This window comes from Oncorhynchus clarkii, chromosome 6 (assembly GCF_045791955.1).
Source record: "Oncorhynchus clarkii lewisi isolate Uvic-CL-2024 chromosome 6, UVic_Ocla_1.0, whole genome shotgun sequence".
NCBI lineage: Eukaryota > Metazoa > Chordata > Actinopteri > Salmoniformes > Salmonidae > Oncorhynchus > Oncorhynchus clarkii.
The window spans coordinates 52,888,801-52,912,857 of record NC_092152.1 but is presented as its reverse complement, the minus strand read 5'-3'; the positions used below and the strand labels follow the sequence as shown (position 1 = coordinate 52,912,857).

Here is a 24,057-nt window from a genome sequence, read left to right as displayed (position 1 = left end):
TGTTTAAATTTAGAAAAACGCAACAGTTTCTCTTGTTACCATCAAACATATATTTTTACAACTTCCCTAAATACCACTCTTTCTCTCTCTGTGTGTGTGTGTATGTATGTGTGTGTGTGTGTGTGTGTGTGTGTGTGTGTGTGTGTGTGTGTGTGTGTGTGTGTGTGTGTGTGTGTGTGTATCTTAGTATCACATGTGGTCTGTGCTCTGGCATTACATGGTTTCACTCGCACACATTCTGATCTGGAACATCTGAATGGATTAGGTTCCATGGCTACTTGACCAAATTCACACCGTCATTACTGTATTGTGTTATACTGTTGTGTGTGTGTGTTAGGGCACAGATATATAAATATGTGTATTGTAAGAGTATGTGTTGTGTGTGTTGTTAGGTGAACCAAGAGAATGTGGTGAAGGTGGGCCACAGGCAGGTGGTCAACATGATCCGTCATGCAGGGAACAGCCTCATCATCAAAGTGGTAACGGTCAGCAGGAATATGGACCCTGAGGATACCGCACGTAAAAAAGGTACTACACCCCTACACCACTTCATGTTATGGTAGAAAATGGTATGCACAATGCTGTTCCAACAACCAACGCTCATGCAAAAATGATACATGTATTTTGGGTGTTGAAATGTGCCAATAAAGGCCAAATTCCAAATGTATTTTTCTCTCAGCCTCTCTCTCTCTCTTAGCCCCCCCACCGCCAAAGAGAGCCCCCACCACCGCTCTGTCTATGCGCTCCAAGTCTATGACCTCTGAACTGGAAGAACTAGGTAAGGGGCAATCTGATAGGCTCTCACAGAGGAGTCACTGAGACGAGACTCTCTAACCACGCCCTCTTTTCGATCTTTCTCTTCTGTCCCTTTTGGTTTGTTATTTATCTCCCATTAGTGGAAATCAGTAAAGGTAAGGAGTGGAGCTAAACATACACTAAGTGCATCTGATATTCAACATATTCAACATGCTGATTCCTTGACGTTTTATTCATCTCTTGAACCCGTGAAGCTAAGCTATAGTGTCAAGCCCATTGGTTCAAACCTAACATGCTGTTCATTATGTTAACCATGTATTATTTTAGATTGTAATATTTTTGCTATTATTTTTCACTGGGATTTCTCACAGTGATTGTCTGCGTCATTGCATGAGAAGTGGTCGTTTGTGAAAATACCTCCACAGAATTTTTTTGGTGTAACTACCATGGAAACGAGGAGCTGGCATGTTGTAAAGATGGCATTAGAGTTGCATTAATGTCTGAGTGGAAGAGAGATGGCGCCGACAGAGATGGTCGCCTCACTTCGCGTTCTTAGGAAACTATGCAGTATTTAGTTTTTTATGTGTTATTTCTTACATTGTTACCCTAGGAAATCTTAAGTATTTATATGTACATATTCTCATTCATCCCTTTACAATTGTGTGTATGAGGTAGTTGTTGTGAAATTGTTCGATTACTTGTTAGATATTACTGCACTGTCGGAACTAGAGGCACAAGCATTTCGCTACACTCGCATTAACATCTGCTAACCATGTGTATGTGACCAATAACATTTGATTTGAGTTAGAAACACAGACACGGTTGTGAATGTGTGTCTGTGTGAGAGCGTGCATCTGCGTGTGTGATTATGATACTCCATTTGTGAGTGTGTGTATGCACATGTGAATGGGTGTATGTGTGTTGGGCCAAGATCTCATTCGAGGGCCCGTGTGTGGAATGGGAGCGCAGTGTGGTGGTAATGTGTTCTGACAGAGGGAACAGTCAGCGCTTCTGAGAAGGGTTGCTCTAGACCACCGGTGAGAGGAGGAGAAACTGGTGGGTAGCTAGGGACGCATGCTACGCTATAGCACTACAATTATATCTCAGCTAGGGGAAAGAGAGACAGAAAGAAGAGGAGGAGGAAAGAGAGATGGAGAGAGAAGAGAGATCAAATACAAGAAATATGGAGAAAGAGAGAAACAGAGAGGGAAAATGGGAGAGAGAAAAGAGAGAAAGACGACTGGGAGGAAAGACAGGGAATAGGGAGAGGAAGAGAGAGAAACAGAGAGGGTGAATGGGGATGAAACTTGTGGTGTTAATTTTGGCCTCTATTTTCAATGTATTTTTAGTCTTAGTCACATTTTTGTCATTTCATCCTTTGTTAGTTTTAGTTAAATTCAGGACAATTTTTGTGTAGTTTTAGTCATAGCCATTTTAGTCACATAATAGTCTGTGCATTTTTTTTCTATTAAAGCTGCAATATGTAACTTTTTAGGTTACCTGACCAAATTCACATAGAAATGTGAGTTATAGATCGTTCATTCACTTTGAAAGCACGTTTAAGAAGCAGTAGATATGTTCTATGTTGGCTATTTCTATGCTTCCCGTTCTTAAGTTTAGTTTTTGCGTATTTTACTTAAAGTTTTGTACACTAGCTTCAAACAGCTGAAAATACAATATTTTTGGTTATGGAAAATATATTTCACAGCGTTTTAGATGGTACAATGATTCTCTACACTATACATGTTTTGTCACATAAACTGAAGTTTTTGCAACCAGGAAATGGCATACAGTGGTTACTCCTTTAAAAGTTGTGCCATACTACAGGAGACCTTGTGGGCTGCTGCAGCATTCTGTGGCACGTTATCTAATTGTCACCCATTGTTTCTGTTAATGCAAGTTAGTGCTAGTTTGACCACCAGAGGGCATCTTTGAGAAGCATTTGATAGTCTTCCATATTTGCATTACTAAATCATTTAAACACTTTTTTTGTAATAACATAGCATATGGGATTGATTGTAAGAAATGAGGCTTAATTAATTTGATTAATATTATGGTGTTTTTATTCCGATAAAAACGAAATCTTCTGGGTTTCCGTGAGGATGAAATGGAAAATATGGCGCTATAAAACGTGATGGTCGGGAGTAGGCTACAGCATAACAATTCTAAATTGTTTGCCTTCATTAGACAACTTTGTTCCAAAGTTTCTGTAAATCAGTGATATTTATTCCCATAGTAATTCGTCATGAATCCATAACTAAATAATCAGCATTTTGAAAGAGTATTTTATCATTATTTTATTAAAGAAAACATAAAAGATGCTGATGAAGAAATACAGTACTGTACAGTATATGCTTTTACATTTAGATAATAAAGCATTTTGAAGATAAGCCACCTCCATTTGTTTATTAGGCAACTGTGCAGTCTGACAAGTAAACATAACCTACAGTACATACTGTAGGAAACATGGGAAAGTGCCTAATTCCTTACATAAGGGAGAGAAAGCCATGTCCAGACTTTCTTGGTGAACTCAAGTACTCCTTAACTCTGTCTTTAATGCTTTTTCGGGTTGCATCAGTCATGGACAGAAACTTCTGAGACACAGTATTAATGAGGAACACCCGGAGGTTCACTGGTAAGCCACATTTACCTCGGATCCATCCCAGTTTGTATTCTGTACCCGCTCGTGGTATCTCTTCCGTTACACATCATTGGAATAGGAGAACAGCATATCGGTCCGGGCGGCCCTTGCTGTGCCTAGTGAGCAGTTGGTCAAGTTCTGTTGTCAGAAGAGGAATAGAAATGTCAGGGTGAACCGACGACCTGACGAACCCGCCACATATGTTGACTCTGCCTGTCGGAGGTGGAGTTCCAGAGCTCACAGGTGTACCTGATATAGATTGTGACTCCATCTCAATACTCGCCCTTTTCAACACGCCATTCTCCACCTGACTCTCCACAAATGTCGCCTGGCTCTGGACCAATGCATCAGCTGTCGCCCGTATTTCTGCCCTGAGATAATGTTTCTCGTTCTGCTGGTCTGCCTTAACTTCTTGGCGCTACCCATCCCGTTAGCGGGATCATTTTCGTCAGCAACCGCTGAATAGCATAGCGCCACATTCAAATAATATTACTAAAAAATATTCATATTCATGAAATCACAAGTGTAATATTGCAAAACACAGCTTAGCCTTTTGTTAATCTACCTGTCGTCTCAGATTTTGAAATTATGATAACGCAGACGAGAATTCCAAATAATATCCGTAATGTCCACAGAAACATGTCAAAAGTTTTTTATAATCAATCCTCAGGGTGTTTTTAAAATATACAGTGCCTTGCGAAAGTATTTGGCCCCCTTGAACTTTGCGACCTTTTGCCACATTTCAGGCTTCAAACATAAAGATATAAAACTGTATTTTTTTGTGAAGAATCAACAACAAGTGGGACACAATCATGAAGTGGAACGACATTTATTGGATATTTCAAACTTTTTTAACAAATCAAAAACTTAAAAATTGGGCGTGCAAAATTATTCAGCCCCCTTAAGTTAATACTTTGTAGCGCCACCTTTTGCTGCGATTACAGCTGTAAGTCGCTTGGGGTATGTCTCTATCAGTTTTGCACATCGAGAGACTGACATTTTTCCCATTCCTCCTTGCAAAACAGCTCGAGCTCAGTGAGGTTGGATGGAGAGCATTTGTGAACTGCAGTTTCAGTTCTTTCCACAGATTCTCGATTGGATTCAGGTCTGGACTTTGACTTGGCCATTCTAACACCTGGATATGTTTATTTTTGAACCATTCCATTGTAGATTTTGCTTTATGTTTTGGATCATTGTCTTGTTGGAAGACAAATCTCCGTCCCAGTCTCAGGTCTTTTGCAGACTCCATCAGGTTTTCTTCCAGAATGGTCCTGTATTTGGCTCCATCCATCTTCCCATCAATTTTAACCATCTTCCCTGTCCCTGCTGAAGAAAAGCAGGCCCAAACCATGATGCTGCCACCACCATGTTTGACAGTGGGGATGGTGTGTTCAGCTGTGTTGCTTTTACGCCAAACATAACGTTTTGCATTGTTGCCAAAAAGTTCAATTTTGGTTTCATCTGACCAGAGCACCTTCTTCCACATGTTTGGTGTGTCTCCCAGGTGGCCTGTGGCAAACTTTAAACGACACTTTTTATGGATATCTTTAAGAAATGGCTTTCTTCTTGCCGCTCTTCCATAAAGGCCAGATTTGTGCAATATACGACTGATTGTTGTCCTATGGACAGAGTCTCCCACCTCAGTTGTAGATCTCTGCAGTTCATCCAGAGTGATCATGGGCCTCTTGGCTGCATCTCTGATCAGTCTTCTCCTTGTATGAGCTGAAAGTTTAGAGGGACGGCCAGGTCTTGGTAGATTTGCAGTGGTCTGATACTCCTTCCATTTCAATATTATCGCTTGCACAGTGCTCCTTGGGATGTTTAAAGCTTGGGAAATCTTTTTGTATCCAAATCCGGCTTTAAACTTCTTCACAACAGTATCTCGAACCTGCCTGGTGTGTTCCTTGTTCTTCATGATGCTCTCTGCGCTTTTAACGGACCTCTGAGACTATCACAGTGCAGGTGCATTTATACGGAGACTTGATTACACACAGGTGGATTGTATTTATCATCATTAGTCATTTAGGTCAAAATTGGATCATTCAGAGATCCTCACTGAACTTCTGGAGAGAGTTTGCTGCACTGAAAGTAAAGGGGCTGAATAATTTTGCACGCCCAATTTTTCAGTTTTTGATTTGTTAAAAAAGTTTGAAATATCCAATAAATGTTGTTCCACTTCATGATTGTGTCCCACTTGTTGTTGATTCTTCACAAAACAATACAGTTTTATATCTTTATGTTTGAAGCCTGAAATGTGGCAAAAGGTCGCAAAGTTCAAGGGGGCCGAATACTTTCGCAAGGCACTGTATATTCGATAATATAACAGGGTGTGTAGGTTTTTAATAACACCGGGAGAAACAATCTCTGCTTTACTCTGTAGCGCAAAACTCACTCTGAGAGCCCGCACCTATAAAACTTACGCAATGTGATCTTTCACGCTCATTTTTCAAAATAAAAGCTTGAAACTATGTCTAAAGACTGTTGACACCTTAGGGAAGCCATAGAAAAAGGAAGCTGGTTGATATCCCTTTAAATGGAGGATAGGCATGCATAGGAACAGAGAGATTTCAAAATAAGAGGCACTTCCTGATTGGATTTTCCTCAGGTTTTCGCCTGCAATATCAGTTCTGTTATACTCACAGACAATATTTTTACAGTTTTGGAAACTTTCGAGTGTTTTCTATCCTAATCTGTCAATTGCATATTCTAGTTTCTGGGGCTGAGAAATAGGCAGTTTCAAATGGGTACGTTTTTTAGCCAAAAACTAAAATACTGCCCCCTACACGCAAAAGGTTAAATGACTCGATCTCGGTCTTCAAAGTTTGAATCTCATCCATGAGCAACTTCATCAGATGAGCAGAATGGTACCACCCTAAAGGGTAAATAAAAATGAATAAATAAAATACCTACAACACCTTCGGTAGGTCGACTGTTAATCTTTAAAAAAAGACGTTTTAATTCACTCTACATGTAGGTCTCCTGATTTAAACCCGATCGAACTTGTCTGGCATTTTCACACCAGTAGCTATAAAAAGTCTGTTGTCCTGCTAATAGTACACTTGTGGAAAAACAAGTGTTTGAAAACCTGTTTTCAAAATGCCTCCAGTTGTCCATCACTACTGTAAATAGAACACATCTTGTTTACAACTTGTTTACATTCTTTATTGTAACCACAATGTCACAAATAATTTGTACAGTTGAAGTCGGAAGTTTATATACACCTTAGCCAAATTTCCCTGTCTTAGGTCAGTTATGATCACCACTTTATTTTAAGAATGAAATGTCAGAATAATAGTAGAGAGAATGATTTCTTTCAGCTTTTATTTCTTTCATCACATTCCCAGTGGGTCGGAAGTTTACATACACTCAATGAGTATTTGGTAGCATTGCCTTTAAATAGTTTAACTTGGGTCAAACGTTTTGGGCAGCCTTCCACAAGCTTCCCACAATAAGTTGGGTGAATGTTGGCCCATTCCTCTTGACAGAGCTGGTGTAACTGAGTCAGGTTTGTAGGCCTCCTCGCTTACACACGCTTTTTCAGTTCTGCCCACAAATTTTCTATAGGATTGAGGTCAGGGCTTTGTGATGGCCACTCCAATACCTTGACTTTGTTGTCCTTATGCCATTTTGACACAATTTTGGAAGTATGCTTGGGGTCATTGTCCATTTGGAAGACCCATTTGCGACCAAGCTTTAACTTCCTGATTGATGTCTTGGGATGTTGCTTCAATATAGCCATTTTAATTTTCCTGCTTCATGATGCCATCTATTTTGTGAATTGCACCAGTCCATCCTGCAGCAAAGCAACCCCACAACATGATGCTGCCACCCCCGTGCTTCACGGATGGGATGGTGTTCTTCGGCTTGCAAGCCTCCCCCATTTCCTCCAAACATAATGATGGTCAAACATTTCTATTTTTGTTTCATCAGACCAGAGTACATTTCTCTAAAAAGTACGATATTTGTCCCCATGTGCAGTTGCAAACCCTAGTCTGGCTTTTGTATGGCGATTTTGGAGCAGTGGCTTCTTCCCTGCTGAGCGGCCTTTCAGGTTATGTCGATATAGGACTCGTTTTACTGTGGATTACTGTTTCCTCCAGTATCTTCACAAGGTCCTTTGCTGTTGTTCTGGGATTGATTTGCACTTTTCACACCAAAGTGCGTTAATCTCTAGGAGACAGAATGCGTGTCCTTCCTGAGCGGTATGACGGCTGCGTTGTCCCATGGTATTTATACTTGCGTACTATTGTTTGTACAGATAAATGTGGTACCTTCAGGCATTTGGAAATTGCTCCCAAGGATGAACCAGACTTGTGGAGGTCTACAATTTTTTTTCTGAGGTCATGGCTGATTTCTTTTGATTCCCCATGATGTCAACCAAAGAGGCACTGAGTTTGAAGGTAGGCCTTGAAATACATCCACATGTACACCTCCAATTGATTCAAATGATGTCAATTAGCCTATCAGAAGCTTCTAAACCATGACATAATTTTCTGGAATTTTCCAAGCTGTTTAAAGGCACGGTCAGCTTAGTGTATGTACACTTCTGACCTACTGGAATTGTGATACAGTGAATTATAAGTAAAATAATCTGTCTGTAAACAATTGTTGGAAAAATGACTTGTGTCATGCATAATGTAGATGTCCTAACCGACTTGCCAAAACTATAGTTTGTTAACAAGAAATTTGTGGAGTGGTTGAAAAACAGGTTTTAATGACTCCAACCCTAAGTGTATGTAAACTTCCGACTTCAATTGTACATGCAGACACAGCATCATTCAAATAATGGAGTTTGATACACCTGGTTGTGGATATGACTGACAGAAAACCTTGCTAAATAGCGATTTTCATAAATTAACTTCATGACACAAAATATGCACAATTGTTTGACTAACAAATTCATCTCAATTGTACATTGTTTGCTTGACTCGTTATGACGTTATAGTTACTTACATTTGCTTCCACTGTAATGTTTTGTCAGCCATCTTTGCTGAAGAAAGTTGCAAGTGACAGGTGGCTCACATCAAATTCGTCATTGGAACCACTAGATATGAGTGGTCATATTAAAACCGTGGGACCCAAATTCATAATGAGTTCTCTAACTCCCCCCTTTTGGTGGTCTGGAGCAATGAAGCCGTGATGCTGGGTACCTCTAAGTCCCACGGTATAAACTCGCAAATGTTAAAGGAGGAACCACTTTAGTGCATCTTTAAATAATGAATATTTAGGCTACCTCTAACTTCCATTATGTGCACATTCAGAAAGTGTTGTCCAACTAGATCTACTATCCACTTGTATACCTTAGCTGGCAATATTGATATTGTGGCAGATTGTAACCAATGCCAACATAATTAACCATATAGGCTAAAAAGCCTTCGCTAGAGGTTAAACAATTTACAGCTCTGATTTTTTTCTCTCATAACTGTCAAGGGGTTAAATAGAAGCAGTTTCCTTGAAAAGGGGAGAATTTGAGCTTTACAAAAATGCCAGAAGTATTACTGTTCTCTTAATATTCAACAAATAGCATTCATTTTTCCCATAGGAAAAAAGCAACCGCAACTCGAATTTGCAGACCGTGGCACAAGAGCTGCAGTACAGATGGGAAAATAGAGCTTCTGACGTGATCGAAGCAAAAATAGCCTCCATGAAAGTAAGAGAGAGTGTAAAAACTGTTTCTAGTTGAGGTTAGTTTACAAGTCAAGTGTCCTGGCTTCGCATCAGTTCAAAAGATTGACTAATGACTGAAGTGACCGCCTGGGAGCTGTGTGGGAGAGCCAGGCAGATCAGCTCAATTAGACTGGGCAACTGAAAGATGTTAATTCTGCCAATGAGGGGATTGCATGAAATATTATGCATGCACGTTTAGGATTGGACAAAACATGTCCATTAGTCTCACATGTAATTCTCATCACATTTTCATCACTGAAATGAAAAGTAACTTATAGTTTTTTTCCAGGGCCTTTTTTCAAGAAAAATAGGTAGTTGACAAGTGTCAACTAGTGTGAAATTAACACTGTGTGCAAGGTAGAAAACAGGAGAAAAACTTTACACATCAATAACACTACTGAATGAACACAGTGGGAGGAAAGGAAGAGAGAGATTGAGATAAAGAGGAGGAGATAAATTAAGGGAGAGAGGAGAGGCTGGGGATAGAGAGAGAAGAAGAGAGGCGAAGAGAGAGAGAAAGGGAGATCTTGCTGAACTGAAAAGTGTCAGGCCAATGTCACTATTGTATGTTATGTCCCTGATCTCAGTTGACGCATGCATGAATTCTACTACAAATTTTACTGTTCATTGCTATTTTAATACCGTCTTTTCTTGCTGTATAGGATAGAGAATGTCAGAGTATTATCTCTCTGGCTGCTCATTACAAATTTGGTGCATGCATATACATTTACAAAAAGTATGTGGACACCTGCTTGTCGAACATATCATTCCAAAATCATGGGCATTAATATGGAGTTGGTCCCCCCTTTGCTGCTATAACAGCCTCCACTCTTCTGGGAATGCTTTCCACTAGATGTTGGAACATTGCTGTGGGGACTTGCTTCCATTCAGCCACAAGAGCATTGAGTGAGTGAGGTTGGGGACTGATGTTTGGCGATTAGGCCTGGCTCCCAAACTGTTTCCACGAAGTTGGAAGCACAGAATCGTGTAGAATGTAATTGTATGCTGTAGCGTTAAGATTTGCCTTCACTGGAACTAAGGGGCCTATGCCCGAACCATGAAAAACAGTCCCAGACCATTATTCCTCCTCCACCAAACTTTACAGTTGGCACTATGCATTCTGGCATGTAGCGTTCTCTTGGCATCCACCAAACCCAGATTAGTCCGTCGGACTAACAGATGGGGAAGCATGATTTATCACTCCAGAGAACGTGTTTCCGCTGCTCCAGAGTCCAATGGTGGCAAACCTGTCAGCAACGGGTGTGGCTGAAATAGCCGAATCAATTAATTTGAAGGGATGTCCACATACTTTTGGCCATGTAGTGTACTTTTCATCAGACCCGGGTCAAATACACATCAAATACAGAGCATTCTTTCTCTATCCCTCCCAAGCTACACTAAGGAAAAAGAAAGGTGGTAAGTTACGTAGGCATGTTTCACACAAAGTACAGTATGTTGTATGGATGACTTGAGGACTAACCCACAAATCACTGACTTGTGTATTGGTTTTATTGACTGTATTAACAATATTTTTTTAAATGATATTTACAGTGTCTTTGTATCATTTACAAAATGTGTTTCCCCCTGAGAAACATACCTACTTAGTATGTCTGGTAATATTTGCATGATAAAGTCGGTACAACCAGCAGGTTGGGGTCAGTTCCATTCAAATTCCGGTCAATAGACCCAGCCGGTATTAATAGAACGATCCTGCCGGCCTGTGAGGAAAACAACCTGTGGATACTTAGGTTACCCCATTAGCTCACAGCAAAAACTTCACCTTTTTCAGACGCAATATTCTTGTTTGCTTGTTTTACTCAATTACAAAACTACATTTAAAACTAGTACATGTCTAAAGTTTACTTTTCAACATTGCCTGCTCTCTAGCTTTCTCACTACTTAGTAAAACTTCCCTCATGCACCTTTTCATGACGATGCTAGCAGCCACTTGAGTGAGTTAGTGCTAACTAGCTACCAACCGGAACATTAAGCTAGCCAAGACCAACAACACAAACAAACGGACTATACAGCTACAAGTAGTGGGTGGAGTTACAAACAGACTGTACGTAACAAGTTAAATGTCTTACCTATGATTCAATGTTTTCCGCACACATAGCTACGTGTAGCCTACTTGAACACCTCGTCTCCACATTACCCAATCTCCCACACCGAATAGCCTGAAGCCATAGGGCTCTTCTCGTAAACTCTATTTCCCTATGTAGGTCGGGATTTTTGACCTGTCTACATGTACTTTGAACGATACAGCAGCTTTTCAGCATGTTTAATTATATCTTGCATAACAAAAAATCTACAACGAAGTTGTCTCTTTTACAATGGGGGTCAAGAGGAAAGTATGAGGGTTTTCCAAAATTTGTGGCCGTGGTCGAGGGGAATTCCTTTTTACATGAATACCAACTGTGACTTCAGAAAGTAAACAAAATTCCAATTCCGAATATCAGTTAACTTCCGGAATTGACTGGAAATTAAATGGAATTGACTGTAGTAAGTTGATTTGTCATTAAATGTAATTGTTTGAACCAATGAGAATGCATGATTTTATTCCAGTCTAATCTCTGTGCATACTGAATGGACATCACAGACTCAATAACGTGATAACATGGTATTATATTTCAAACATTGCTTATGTCAGACGCATAGTCACATAGCTGAAAATCTTAACTTTGTTTTATTCAGGTAACTCAAGAGCTATTAATGGATAGTTCACCCCAAAATCAAAGTTTGTCAGAGGTTTTCAAATTTCAAAACTGGTTCATGCCATCTGTTTTATTGATCCTGCTACATGAATTAGGTGCACAATTGGCACAGTGTCGTCCAGGTTTGTAAATAAGAATTTGTTCTTAAATGACTTGCCAAGTTAAATAAAAATAATAATATAAAAAAATGAATTAGAATAAATCTGCAATTCAATCCCATATGAATGGAAAGATTGGCAACAGATTAACAATAATGTTAAATAGCAGGATCTACACGGCGTAACAGATTGTATGGAATATGGATGAATTTGGAGTGGTTTCATTTACTGAAGTGGCATCGGAAACAGAATCTATACACATCATGCCTCAGAAAATGGCCAGATAGAAGAAGTCACCCATAGTGTCAGAATATGTGTGTATGTTCGTATGATTCTCTGTGTGTGTGTGTGCGCATTTCTTTGTGCGTATGTGCGTATTAGAGGTTGTTACTAATCTAAGTCCTGGTTAAGGCTGAATCCACTCTCTTCCCTCTGTGTGTAGATGGTCAGAAGAAGAGGATATGTTTTCAAGTCACTCTAAGTACAGTAACATCCCCAAATGCATGGAGCCTTCCCAAAAATGAATACAACTAAATATTACATAATATAAGCTATATAAGTCTTGCATTGTAAGGCTTGCACGGCTTCCAAGGCTGGCCTCTTCCCAAAATTACATGTTTTTTTATGTAATATTATTGTGTTTCTTTTTTCTCTGTTTCAGCCTCAGTTTAGTTTGGAAAATGAGGAAGGGGTTATGAAAATGACTGGCTTGCGAACGCATTTGGCCCATGACATATTTAGGCTTAAGGAAGTCCTGCCCTATTTACCCTGTCACTCATAGGGGGTGGGGTTTGTCTTGCAGATAAAGTGAACGAGGTGTCACCGTCCCAGAAGGCCGTGGACATGAAGGTGGCCACCATTAAGCCACGCCCCTCCAGCCGCTGTTTGGTCACGCCTACTGACATGAATGTGAGTTACTCCACACAGTATAATATATGCCATTTAGCAGACGTTTCTATCTAAAGCAATGTTCAGTACGATATTGGTCAATACTCAGTGTGTTGTGAATATGTCAAACTCTAACCCTACCCAACTCTGGTTTACAGTCCATGTACGACCGCCAGGGTGGAGTGGCAGTGGTACCACCCACTGTGCCAGGCAGTCCTAGAGGGGGGGCATTCCTGGGCATACTTGCCAAGGGTGGCACCATGAGGAGACAGAAGTCCATAGGTATGTGTGTATGTGTCTAATGTCTAATGCCCTTTACTATGATTACCGTTTCCAGAGAGTTGACTTCAGAGAGTAACTGGCTTCATTAAGCGTGATAATGAACAAATTAGAGTGATCCACTTGCCAAATTGTGCTCTGAGGCGACAATATTATACCCCATTAACCATACACTGAAACCACAGTCTATGATTTAATAGAAACAAATTATATTAATGGTCCATCCAATTCATCACGGCACTCAGAGCCAATAGTAGCCCAAAGGCAGGTCTGTGTGTTATGACTGCAATAGCTACAGTAGCTAGTAACTTCAGTATATGTCTTGGTGTCCCAAGACGGCGTAGCCGTCGTACGTGTTTTTGTCTTGTCCCATGTAATTAGTCTGTTTCTTCATTTTTTCCCGTATATATTTTATTCTCACTTTCCATCTACGAACTAAATATACTGCAACCCACCTCACCCAATGTGGTACGGATCTGCTATTTTTATTATTTATAACTGGAATCTCCATCAGGTGCTAGCCAGCTAACTAGCTACGGGCAGCAGGGTAGCCTAGTGGTTAGAGCGTTGGACTAGTAACCGGAAGGTTGCAAGTTCAAATCCCCGAGCTGACATGGTACAAATCTGTCATTCTGCCCCTGAACAGGCACTGTTCCTAGGCCGTCATTGAAAATAAGATTTTGTTCTTAACTGACTTGCCTGGTAAAATTATTATTATTTTTTTTAAATTAGTCATTGTTAACCACTGCTAACGGTCTTCACCTTTAGCTTGGACACCAGCCAGCTTTTGCTCGGTCAATACCTTACAGTCTGCACAGCGCGATATCAACCCAGAGCATATCGGACTGCTTTTCTCTACCACATCACCGGATTACTGCCGCAAGCTCTGGACCATTACACCGGATCATCACAGCTATCTAGCTGCAACCGAGTGGCTATTGTTGGCTAACGCCCCTGTCCCGAAGCAAGCACCAGTTAGCCTTGAGCTAGCCTTGAGCTAGGCCCATCTTCCGGCTAGCTGACAAAGTATACCAGCTAATTCTTGGGCTTCAATACCTCTTTTTCCAATTAGCCTGGACCCTTTATCGTTGACACGGAGTCCCGCAGATCCATCACAACTGGTCTGCGTCCGTAATCGTTCGATGTGGTTTCAACAGGCTTTTCCGTTGCGATGTCGCCAAACACCCATCTGCTAGCCCCGGCCCACTAGCTTTCTGAACGCCTTGTCTCACGCTCGCCTAGCGTAGTAGCGACGACCGAACGGCTCCCTGACTCACCTATTGCTGCTCATTGGACCCTATGATCACTCGGCTACACAGCTGATGCCTGCTGTACTGTTCACATACACGGTACCTAATTTTGTTTTTCTGTTGGCCCCATTCTCGAACTCAGGTCCTGTGTGTTCCTAACAGACCCTCTCTGCCCATTCATCGCCATTTGCTCGTTGTTGTCTTAGCTCTGCTGATCAACATCTGTGATTTCTTTATGCATCTCTCTAATGTCAATATGCCTTGTCTACTGCTGTTTCGGTTAGTTCTTATTGTTTTATTTCACTGTAGAGCGCCCAGTCCCGCTCAACATGCCTTAGATAGCTCTTTTGTCCTACACCCCACACATGCGGAGACCTCACCTGGCTTAACTGGTTCCTCCAAAGATGCAACCTCTCTCATCGTCACTCAATGCCTAGGTTTACCTCCACTGTACTCACATCCTACCATACCCTTGTCTGTACATTATGCCCTGAATCTATTATACCATGACCAGGAAATCTGCTCCTTTTATTCTCTGTTCCCAATGCACTAGGCGACCAGTTCTTATAGCCTTTAGCCATACCCTTATCCTACTCCTCCTCTGTTCCTCTGGTGATGTAGAGGTTAACCCAGGCCCTGTATCCCCCAGTACTACACCTATTCCCCAGGCGCTCTCATTTGTTGACTTATGTAACCGTAAAAGCCTTGGTTTCATGCATGTTAACACCAGAAGCCTCCTCCCTAAGTTTGTTTTATTCACTGCTTTAGCACACTCCGCCAACCCTGATGTCCTAGCCGTGTCTGAATCCTGGCTTAGTAAGGCCAGCAAAAATTCAGAGATTTCCATCCCCAACTACAACATTTTCCGTCAAGATAGAACTGCCAAAGGGGGCGGTGTTGCAATCTACTGCAGAGTTCTGTCATACTATCCAGGTCTGTGCCCAAACAGTTCGAGCTTTTTATTTTTTTAAATCCACCTTTCCAGAAATAAGTCTCTCACTGTTGCCGCTTGTTACAGACCCCCCTCAGCCCCCAGCTGTGCCCTGGACACCATATGTGAATTGATTGCTCCCCATCTATGTTCAGAGTTTGTACTGTTAGGTAACCTAAACTGGGATATGCTTAACACCCCGGCCGTCCTAAAATCTAAGCTAGATGTCCTGAATCTCACACAAATTATCAAAGAACCTACCAGGTACAACCCTAAATCCGTAAATATGGGCACCCTCATAGATATCATCCTAACCAACTTGCCCTCTAAATACACCTCTGCTGTCTTCAACCAGGATCTCAGCAATCACTGACTCATTGCCTGCGTCCATAATGGGTCCGCGGTCAAACGACCACCCCTCATCACTGTCAAACGCACCCTAAAACACTTCAGCGAGCAGACCTTTCTAACTGACCTGGTTCGGTTAGAGGATGCCTGCCTCATCGCGTCAGTAGAGGATGCCTGGTTGTTCTTTATGATAATCGAGAATTTCAAAAAGCATTTTTCTACGTCTAGCCATGCTTTCCACCTGGCTACCCCTAGCCCGGCCAACAGCTCTGCACTCCCCGCAGCAACTTGCCCATGCCCCCCCCCCCCCCCCCCCACCCACTTCTCCTTCACCCAAATCCAGATAGCTGATGTTCTGAAAGAGCTGCAAAACCTGGACCCCTACAAATCAGCTGGACTAGACAATATGGACCCTCTCTTTCCAAAATGAAAATGCCAAAATTGTTGTAACCCCTATTACTAGCCTGTTCAACCTCTCTTTCATATTGTCTGAGATCCCTAAAAATTGGAAAGCTGCCACAGTCATCCCCCTCTTCAAAGGGGGAGCCACTCTTGACCCAAACTGTTACAAACCTATATCCATCCTGCCCTGCAAACAAACAGATCACCGACCATTTCGATTCCCACCGTACCTTCTCCACTATGCAGTCTGGTTTCGGGGCTGGTCATGGGAGCACCTCAGCCACGCTCAAGGTCCTAAACGATATCATAACCGCCATCGATAAAAGACAGTACTCTGCAGCCGTCGTCATCGACCTGGCCAAGGCTTTCAACTCTGTCAATGACCGCATTCTTATCGGCAGACTCAATAGCCTTTGTTTCTCAAATGACTGCCTCGCCTGGTTCACCAACTACTTCTCAGATAGAGTTCAGTGTGTCAAATCGGAGGGCCTGTTGTCTGGACCTCTGGCAGTCTCTATGGGGGTGCCACAGGGTTCAATTCTCGGGCCGACTCTTTTCACTGTATTTATCAATGCTGTCGCTCTTGCTGCTGGTGATTCTCTGATCCACCTCTATGGAGACGACACCATTCTGTATACTTCTGACCCTTCTTTGGACACTGTGTTAACAAACCATCCAAATGAGTTTCAATGCCATACAACACTCCTTCCTTGGCCTCCAACTGCTCTTAAATGCTAGTAAAATGAAATGCATGCTCTTAAACCGATTGTTGCCCGCACCCGCCCACCTGACTACCTGCACTACTCTGACTTAGAATATGTGGACACCTACAAATACCTAGGTGTCTGGCTAGACCATAAACTCTCCTTTCAGACTCACATTAAGCATCTCCAATCCAAAATTAAATCGAGAATCGGCTTCCTATTTTGCAATAAAGCCTCCTTTACTAATGCTGCCAAACATTCCCTTGTAAAACTGACCATCCTACCGATCCTTGACTTCAGCGATGTCATTTACAAAATAGCCTCCAACACTCTACTCAGCAAACTGGATGTGGTCTATCACAGTGCCATCCGTTTTGTCACCAAGGTCCCATATTCTACCCACCACTGAGACCTGTATGCTCTCGTTGGCTGGCCCTCTCTTCATATTCGTCGCAAAACCCACTAGCTCCAGGTCATCTATAAGTCTTTGCTAGGTAAAGCTCCACCTTATCTCTGGTCACCATATCAACACTCACCCATAGCACGCGGTCCAGCAGGTATATTTCACTGGTCATACCCAAAGCCAACACCTCCTTTGGCCACTTTTCCTTCCAGTTCTCTGCTGCCAATGACTGGAACGAATTGCAAAAATCACTGAAGCTGGAGACTCATATCTCCCTCACTAACTTTAAGCATCAGCTGTCAGAGCAGCTTACCGATCACTGCACCTGTACACAGCCCATCTGTAAATAGCCTTCCCAACTACCTCATCCCCATATTGTTATTTATTTGCTCTTTTGCATCCCTGTATCTCTACTTACACATCATCATCTGCACATCTATCACTCCAGTGTTAATACTAAATTGTAATTATTTCGCCACTATGGCCTATATATTGCCTTACCTCCCTAATCTTACTACATTTGCACACACTGTACATATATTTTTTCTATTGTGTTATTGACTGTACGTTTGTTTATCCCATTTGTAACTCTGTGTTATTGTTTTTGTCGCACTGATTTGCTTTATCTTGGCCAGGTCGCAGTTGTAAATGAGAACTTGTTCTCAACTGGCCTACCGGGTTAAATAAAGGTGAAATAAAAAAAATATGCAGTAGCTTGAGCATACTTTTATAATATCTGGAACATAGAATGCAGTCCTCACACCTGACCCATAGACAACTTCCTAAAACTGATAACAGAATTTAAAAAGTTAAGTGAACAATATGTCTCAAAAAATGTTTCTCAATAAGAAAGGTGAAATGGAATATAATCACACATATAAAATTGACAGATATCGCTTTCTCTCTCTCCATCTCTTATTCTCTCTCTTTATTTCTGTCTCTCTCAGGTATAACAGAAGAGAAAGAAGAGAAGGCGCTCCTCTCCCCTCCCCCACTCAAGTTCACCCGCAGCCTCTCCATGCCAGACACATCCGAAGACATCCCCCCTCCCCCGGCCAGCTCCCCCCCATCTCCCCCCTCCTCCTACAACTCTCCCTCTGTCTCCCCCATGCCAAGAGGCTACGGCACCACCCGACCGGGCCTCACCCTCAACTCCGCTGGAAAATGTTCCAACGCCATTACCCTTGGCAACCGCACGGTAGATGTAGGGACGCTAAGGCGAGGTTATCACCGCCAGAGCTCAGAACAGTACGATAGTAGAAGCCGAGGACGGGCGCACGTGCCCGAGAACCCGTACTCGGAGGTGGGCAACAAGGCGCTGTACGTGCCCGCCAAGCCGGCGAGAAGGAAGGGCATGCTGGTCAAGCAGCCCAATGTGGAGGACAGCCCAGAGAAGACCTGCTGCACCCTGCCCTCAGGCGCCGTTTCCATGCCGACCACACCCACTGAGAGGACCTTCTCGTCCATTCCCATCCCCACCATCATTGTCAAGGAGCCTTCCACCAGTAGCAGTGGAAAGAGCAGCCAGGGCAGCAGTATGGAGATTGAGCCAACCACGCCCGAACACCCACCCTTAACGCCTAGGGCAGGGGGCAGGGGGCTAAGGCCTGAAGACCCCATTGTCAACAACCCCTTTGCAGCTGCCATCGCAGGGGCAGTGAGGGACCGGGAGAAGAGGCTGGAGGCACGGAGGAACTCACCTGGCTTCCTCTCCACCGATATGGGAGATGAGGACTTGGGAGACCCCACCCCGGCCCCGCGGCTACGCCAGTCCAAGTCCATTGACGAGGGGATGTTCAGCAACGACGAGCACCTGCGGAGGATAATGGCACCCCCGCCGGCCACCACCCTGCTGCGTTCCCAAGAAGGGGTTGACCGTGGCGGTAACGTGACAGACTTCAACACCCCTGAGCCCACCCAGGTGGTGAGGGAGCCTCTGACCGCACGTACCGGCCAGTATCCCAACCTGGACAGCCCCGTCAGTCTCCCGGACAGCCCCGTCAGTCTCCCGGCCACCACGCCCAAGACCTACAGCTCAAACGGAGGATGGGGCTTCCTGCACCCCGTCACGGGTAATGCCCTGGAACCTAACTCGCCCCTCGCCCTAGCGCTGGCAGCCCGGGACAGAGCCATGAAAGAGCAGACACAAACGACCATGGCAACGCAAGTCCCACCCCCTTCTCAACCTCAACCGCACCCCAAGAGCGACGTATCCCAGTCCCTCCCCCCCAACCCCCACAAACCTAGCCTCAATCAGCCCCTCTTCATCGATACCAAGCTCCGCTCCAACATTGAGCCGGGCTTCGCCAACTCCACGACAACCCTGGGGCGAGGCATAAGGGGGGACCTGAAGAGTCATATGACGGAGCAGAAGTACGAGACTGACGGAGAGAGGGAGGAGAGGCAGCAGGCGGCGGAGGATGGGAAGGGCATACAGATCGACGTTGTGGACACGTCACAAACGCAGAAAGTGGCCGGTCTGCTAATGGTGCACTCCAAAAACAGCCCAGAGGAGGAAGACAGGGGGCAGGAGAACACACCAGCCCGGGACAACAGCATCCCCAGCGAACTGAGAGACCCCAACCAGCCAAACCCCCCCGCCAACAGCCACAGTACCAAGCCCCTGCCCCCCGTGCCACGGGGGAAGACCATCACAGCCGGGGGTTCGGTCGACGAGCCAGTCAAGCTGTCCTTCCGCATGCCCCCTCCCCCGCTGGCCTCGGTGGACATTGAGGAGGTGGAGGAGTTTGTCTTCTCCGAGCCCCTGCCGCCACCGCTGGAGTTCGCCAACAGCATCGACATCCCTGAGGACCAGGCAACGACCATCGCTGAGTTGCTCAAGCAACGGGACCAAGAGAGACGCAACGGGATGGGAACCAGGGGACCACATCCACCCCCCTACTACACTCACGCTCCGACCCCTGTCGGCCAGTTCAGACGAGGGAGCGGGGTGTCCAATTGCATGCCCCCACCCTTCTATCCCCCTCCGCCCCCCGACGGTGGCTTTGAGAAAGGTGTCACTGACTCAAGCATCGAGGAGGTAGACAGTCGCAGAAGTGGAGACCCCCATGTAGAGACTACCAGCACCATTTCCACAGTTTCGAACATCTCTGTACTGTCGTCAGAGGGCGGGTACAACAGCGCCCTGGAGAACACTTCTATGGTTTATACTGGCGGCCAGGCTTACCTCGACGACCGACCCCCTGTTCCCCCCAAGCCCAAAAACAAGCCCATCATCAACAAGAACACTGCACTTTACCACAACGTCCTCATGGAGGAATCCCTGGACTCCTTTGAGGCGCCCCCTCCTGTCCCTCCCACTCCACCCGGGTCCATATCCCCCCCAGAACTCCCCAGGACTCCCCCCCATCGGTCGTCCAAGCTGTGGGGCGAGCCCCCGGAGCTAAGGAGCCCACCCATGCCCGACCCCAAGGCCACGGTTATCAACGAGCTGAGCTCAATCTTATCACAGATGCACCGGCCCAAACCGGGGGACTCCCTGGACTCACCCACCACAGGGGCCAGGGGCGGCTTTGGAACCAGGTAACACATAAATCTACCTTCCCTTTGACCTTTACCACTTGCGCCGACACCTCTCACCTTTGACCTTTAAACAAACCCCTACCCTCCATCTCCAAAGAGCCAAGCTGCGGGCATTAAGAATGTTAGATGGTCTATATTTTCTATTTTTATATATCCATCTGCTGATCAAATATTCCCTCTGAAACTTGGTCCTGGACCCTCCCCCCCAGGGGTAAAGTTTTGGTTGTTTCCCTAGCACTACTCAGCTGATTAAAATAACCAACTCATCATCAAGCTTTGATTATTTGAATCAGCTGTGTAGTGCAAGAGCAAAAAACTAATCTTGCATTTAAAATGTGCCCCATGACCAAGTTTGGAAAACCCTGCTCTAGCCCATCCTCACGTAAATTATTCAAATTTCTGGTATATTTCTTCAGATAGCCCTAATGATGCAGTTATTTGTGACATGTGCTGAATACCACAGGTGTAGACCTTACAGTGAAATTCTTACTTACAAGCTCATAACCAACAATGCATTTTTAAGAAAAAATTAAAAGAAAATTAAAAATGAATAATTAAAGAGCAGCAGTAAAATAACAATAGCGAGGCTATATACAGGGGGTACTGGTACAGAGTCAATGTGCGGGGGGCACCGGTTAGTTGAGGTAATTGAGGTAATATGTACAGTTATGGGACACCTCAGACACATGCTACCTGGTCATTTCACCAATAGAGTGCCTTTTGGGTACAATTTAGGAAAACGTTTTTATTCAATTTATACAGTGCCTTGCGAAAGTATTCGGCCCCCTTGAACTTTGCGACCTTTTGCCACATTTCAGGCTTCAAACATAAAGATATAAAACTGTATTTTTTTGTGAAGAATCAACAACAAGTGGGACACAATCATGAAGTGGAACGACATTTATTGGATATTTCAAACTTTTTTAACAAATCAAAAACTGAAAAATTGGGCGTGCAAAATTATTCAGCCCCCTTAAGTTAATACTTTGTAGCGCCACCTTTTGCTGCGATTACAGCTGTAAGTCGCTTGGGGTATGTCTCTATCAGTTTTGCACATCGAGAGACTGACATTTTTTCCCATTCCTCCTTGCAAAACAGCTCGAGCTCAGTGAGGTTGGATGGAGAGCATTTGTGAACAGCAGTTTTCAGTTCTTTCCACAGATTCTCGATTGGATTCAGGTCTGGACTTTGACTTGGCCATTCTAACACCTGGATATGTTTATTTTTGAACCATTCCATTGTAGATTTTGCTTTTTGTTTTGGATCATTGTCTTGTTGGAAGACAAATCTCCGTCCCAGTCTCAGGTCTTTTGCAGACTCCATCAGGTTTTCTTCCAGAATGGTCCTGTATTTGGCTCCATCCATCTTCCCATCAATTTTAACCATCTTCCCTGTCTCTGCTGAAGAAAAGCAGGCCCAAACCATGATGCTGCCACCACCATGTTTGACAGTGGGGATGGTGTGTTCAGCTGTGTTGCTTTTACGCCAAACATAACGTTTTGCATTGTTGCCAAAAAGTTCAATTTTGGTTTCATCTGACCAGAGCACCTTCTTCCACATGTTTGGTGTGTCTCCCAGGTGGCTTGTGGCAAACTTTAAACTACACTTTTGATGGATATCTTTAAAAATGGCTTTCTTCTTGCCACTTTTCCATAAAGGCCAGATTTGTGCAATATACTTGTTTTGTTGTCCTATGGACAGAGTCTCCCACCTCAGCTGTAGATCTCTGCAGTTCATCCAGAGTGATCATGGGCCTCTTGGCTGCATCTCTGATCAGTCTTCTCCTTGTATGAGCTGAAAGTTTAGAGGGACGGCCAGGTCTTGGTAGATTTGCAGTGGTCTGATACTCCTTCCATTTCAATATTATCGCTTGCACAGTGCTCCTTGGGATGTTTAAAGCTTGGGAAATCTTTTTGTATCCAAATCCGGCTTTAAACTTCTTCACAACAGTATCTCGGACCTGCCTGGCTTGTTCCTTGTTCTTCATGATGCTCTCTGCGCTTTTAACGGACCTCTGACACTATCACAGTGCAGGTGCATTTATACGGAGACTTGATTACACACAGGTGGATTGTATTTATCATCATTAGTCATTTAGGTCAACATTGGATCATTCAGAGATCCTCACTGAACTTCTGGAGAGAGTTTGCTGCACTGAAAGTAAAGGGGCTGAATAATTTTGCATGCCCAATTTTTCAGTTTTTGATTTGTTAAAAAAGTTTGAAATATCCAATAAATGTCGTTCCACTTCATGATTGTGTCCCACTTGTTGATTCTTCACAAAAAAATACAGTTTTATATTTTTATGTTTGAAGCCTGAAATGTGGCATAAGGTTGCAAAGTTCAAGGGGACCGAATACTTTCGCAAGGCACTGTATTTCTAATTTTAACATTCTGTCATAAGGAGTGCATGTTCAACTTCATTACAAACTTGTTCCCATCTCAAGAAAAAATATTACTAGAGTTAGTGCCAATTAAGTGCCAATTAAAGTAACAGGGTTAAATATTTAATCTTAAATCAGTAATAAATCACTTTGTGACAGGAGGAAGGGAAGCGTGATGTGTGCAACAGGGAGGGCCAATTGAATGCCACAAAAAATATGAAATTGTGAACACATTTCTAGCATTAATTTTTCTGCCACAAAAAAAAAAATTGGGTTAAAATCTTCCTAGAAGTCGGAAAAACATGGACAATGCTGTTTTTTTGTTGTACTTTAGCAAGTCTTTATTCATATTATAAATCAGATTTTTCCATGTTGTTTATTTTAAAGGGCACGATATATATTATTACAGGCTTTTAAAATTCAATATTGGTGCAAATGTTCTACGTAAAATATCAAAGGCACTTAAAAGGCACTCTATTCTTGGAACTACTGTACTATATCTACTATATCTACTGATAAGGTTAGATTTAGCCCAATGCTAGCAAAATTATGTTTGTAATGCACTAGATGGTTTCAGCTGCAATACAAGCTAAGTCCTCTGAATTGTGCATGGAACGTTAACCACAATGCTACACTAGCTAAGTGCAAACTACATTGCAATGGAGCCACAATGATAGCTATGGCTAGATCTATCCGCAAGGCTTCTGACATTATGTTTATGCCATAGGTCATGCATGCATTGTGTATGTTATGTTTTAATTTTTAATTTAACCTTTATTTAACTAGGCAAGTGTTAGAGGAATAAATTCCTATATGTTTTGTAGCCAAAACCAAATTCGCACTCTTTCTATTTCATTAATGAGTTGTAAGTTCATTAATTATGCATGAAGTAGATCGAGACCAGTCTTAAAAACCAGGTAACAGCGTTTATTTCAAGAGAGTACTAACCACATACACATATTTCCACAGGTTATAAACTGAAAATGACATCATCAGTTTCCCACACTCTCTCCGATTCCCACAATAGCCCAGTGTTTTCAGGTCCGGAG

At 43.3% G+C, this 24,057-nt stretch overlaps 1 protein-coding gene across 1 annotated transcript in view; it reads left to right on the top strand.

The window, feature by feature from the left end:
- Positions 1-24,057, top strand: part of LOC139411283 (SH3 and multiple ankyrin repeat domains protein 2-like) — a 162,580-nt gene that overhangs the window by 120,897 nt on the left and 17,626 nt on the right. The window contains exons 16-23 of the mRNA XM_071157362.1: positions 393-528; positions 698-778; positions 9,380-9,388; positions 10,457-10,480; positions 12,319-12,357; positions 12,679-12,785; positions 12,923-13,046; positions 18,029-20,624. Coding sequence (XP_071013463.1) covers positions 393-528; positions 698-778; positions 9,380-9,388; positions 10,457-10,480; positions 12,319-12,357; positions 12,679-12,785; positions 12,923-13,046; positions 18,029-20,624 — 3,116 coding nt within the window. The remainder of the gene's footprint in view (positions 1-392; positions 529-697; positions 779-9,379; positions 9,389-10,456; positions 10,481-12,318; positions 12,358-12,678; positions 12,786-12,922; positions 13,047-18,028; positions 20,625-24,057) is intronic.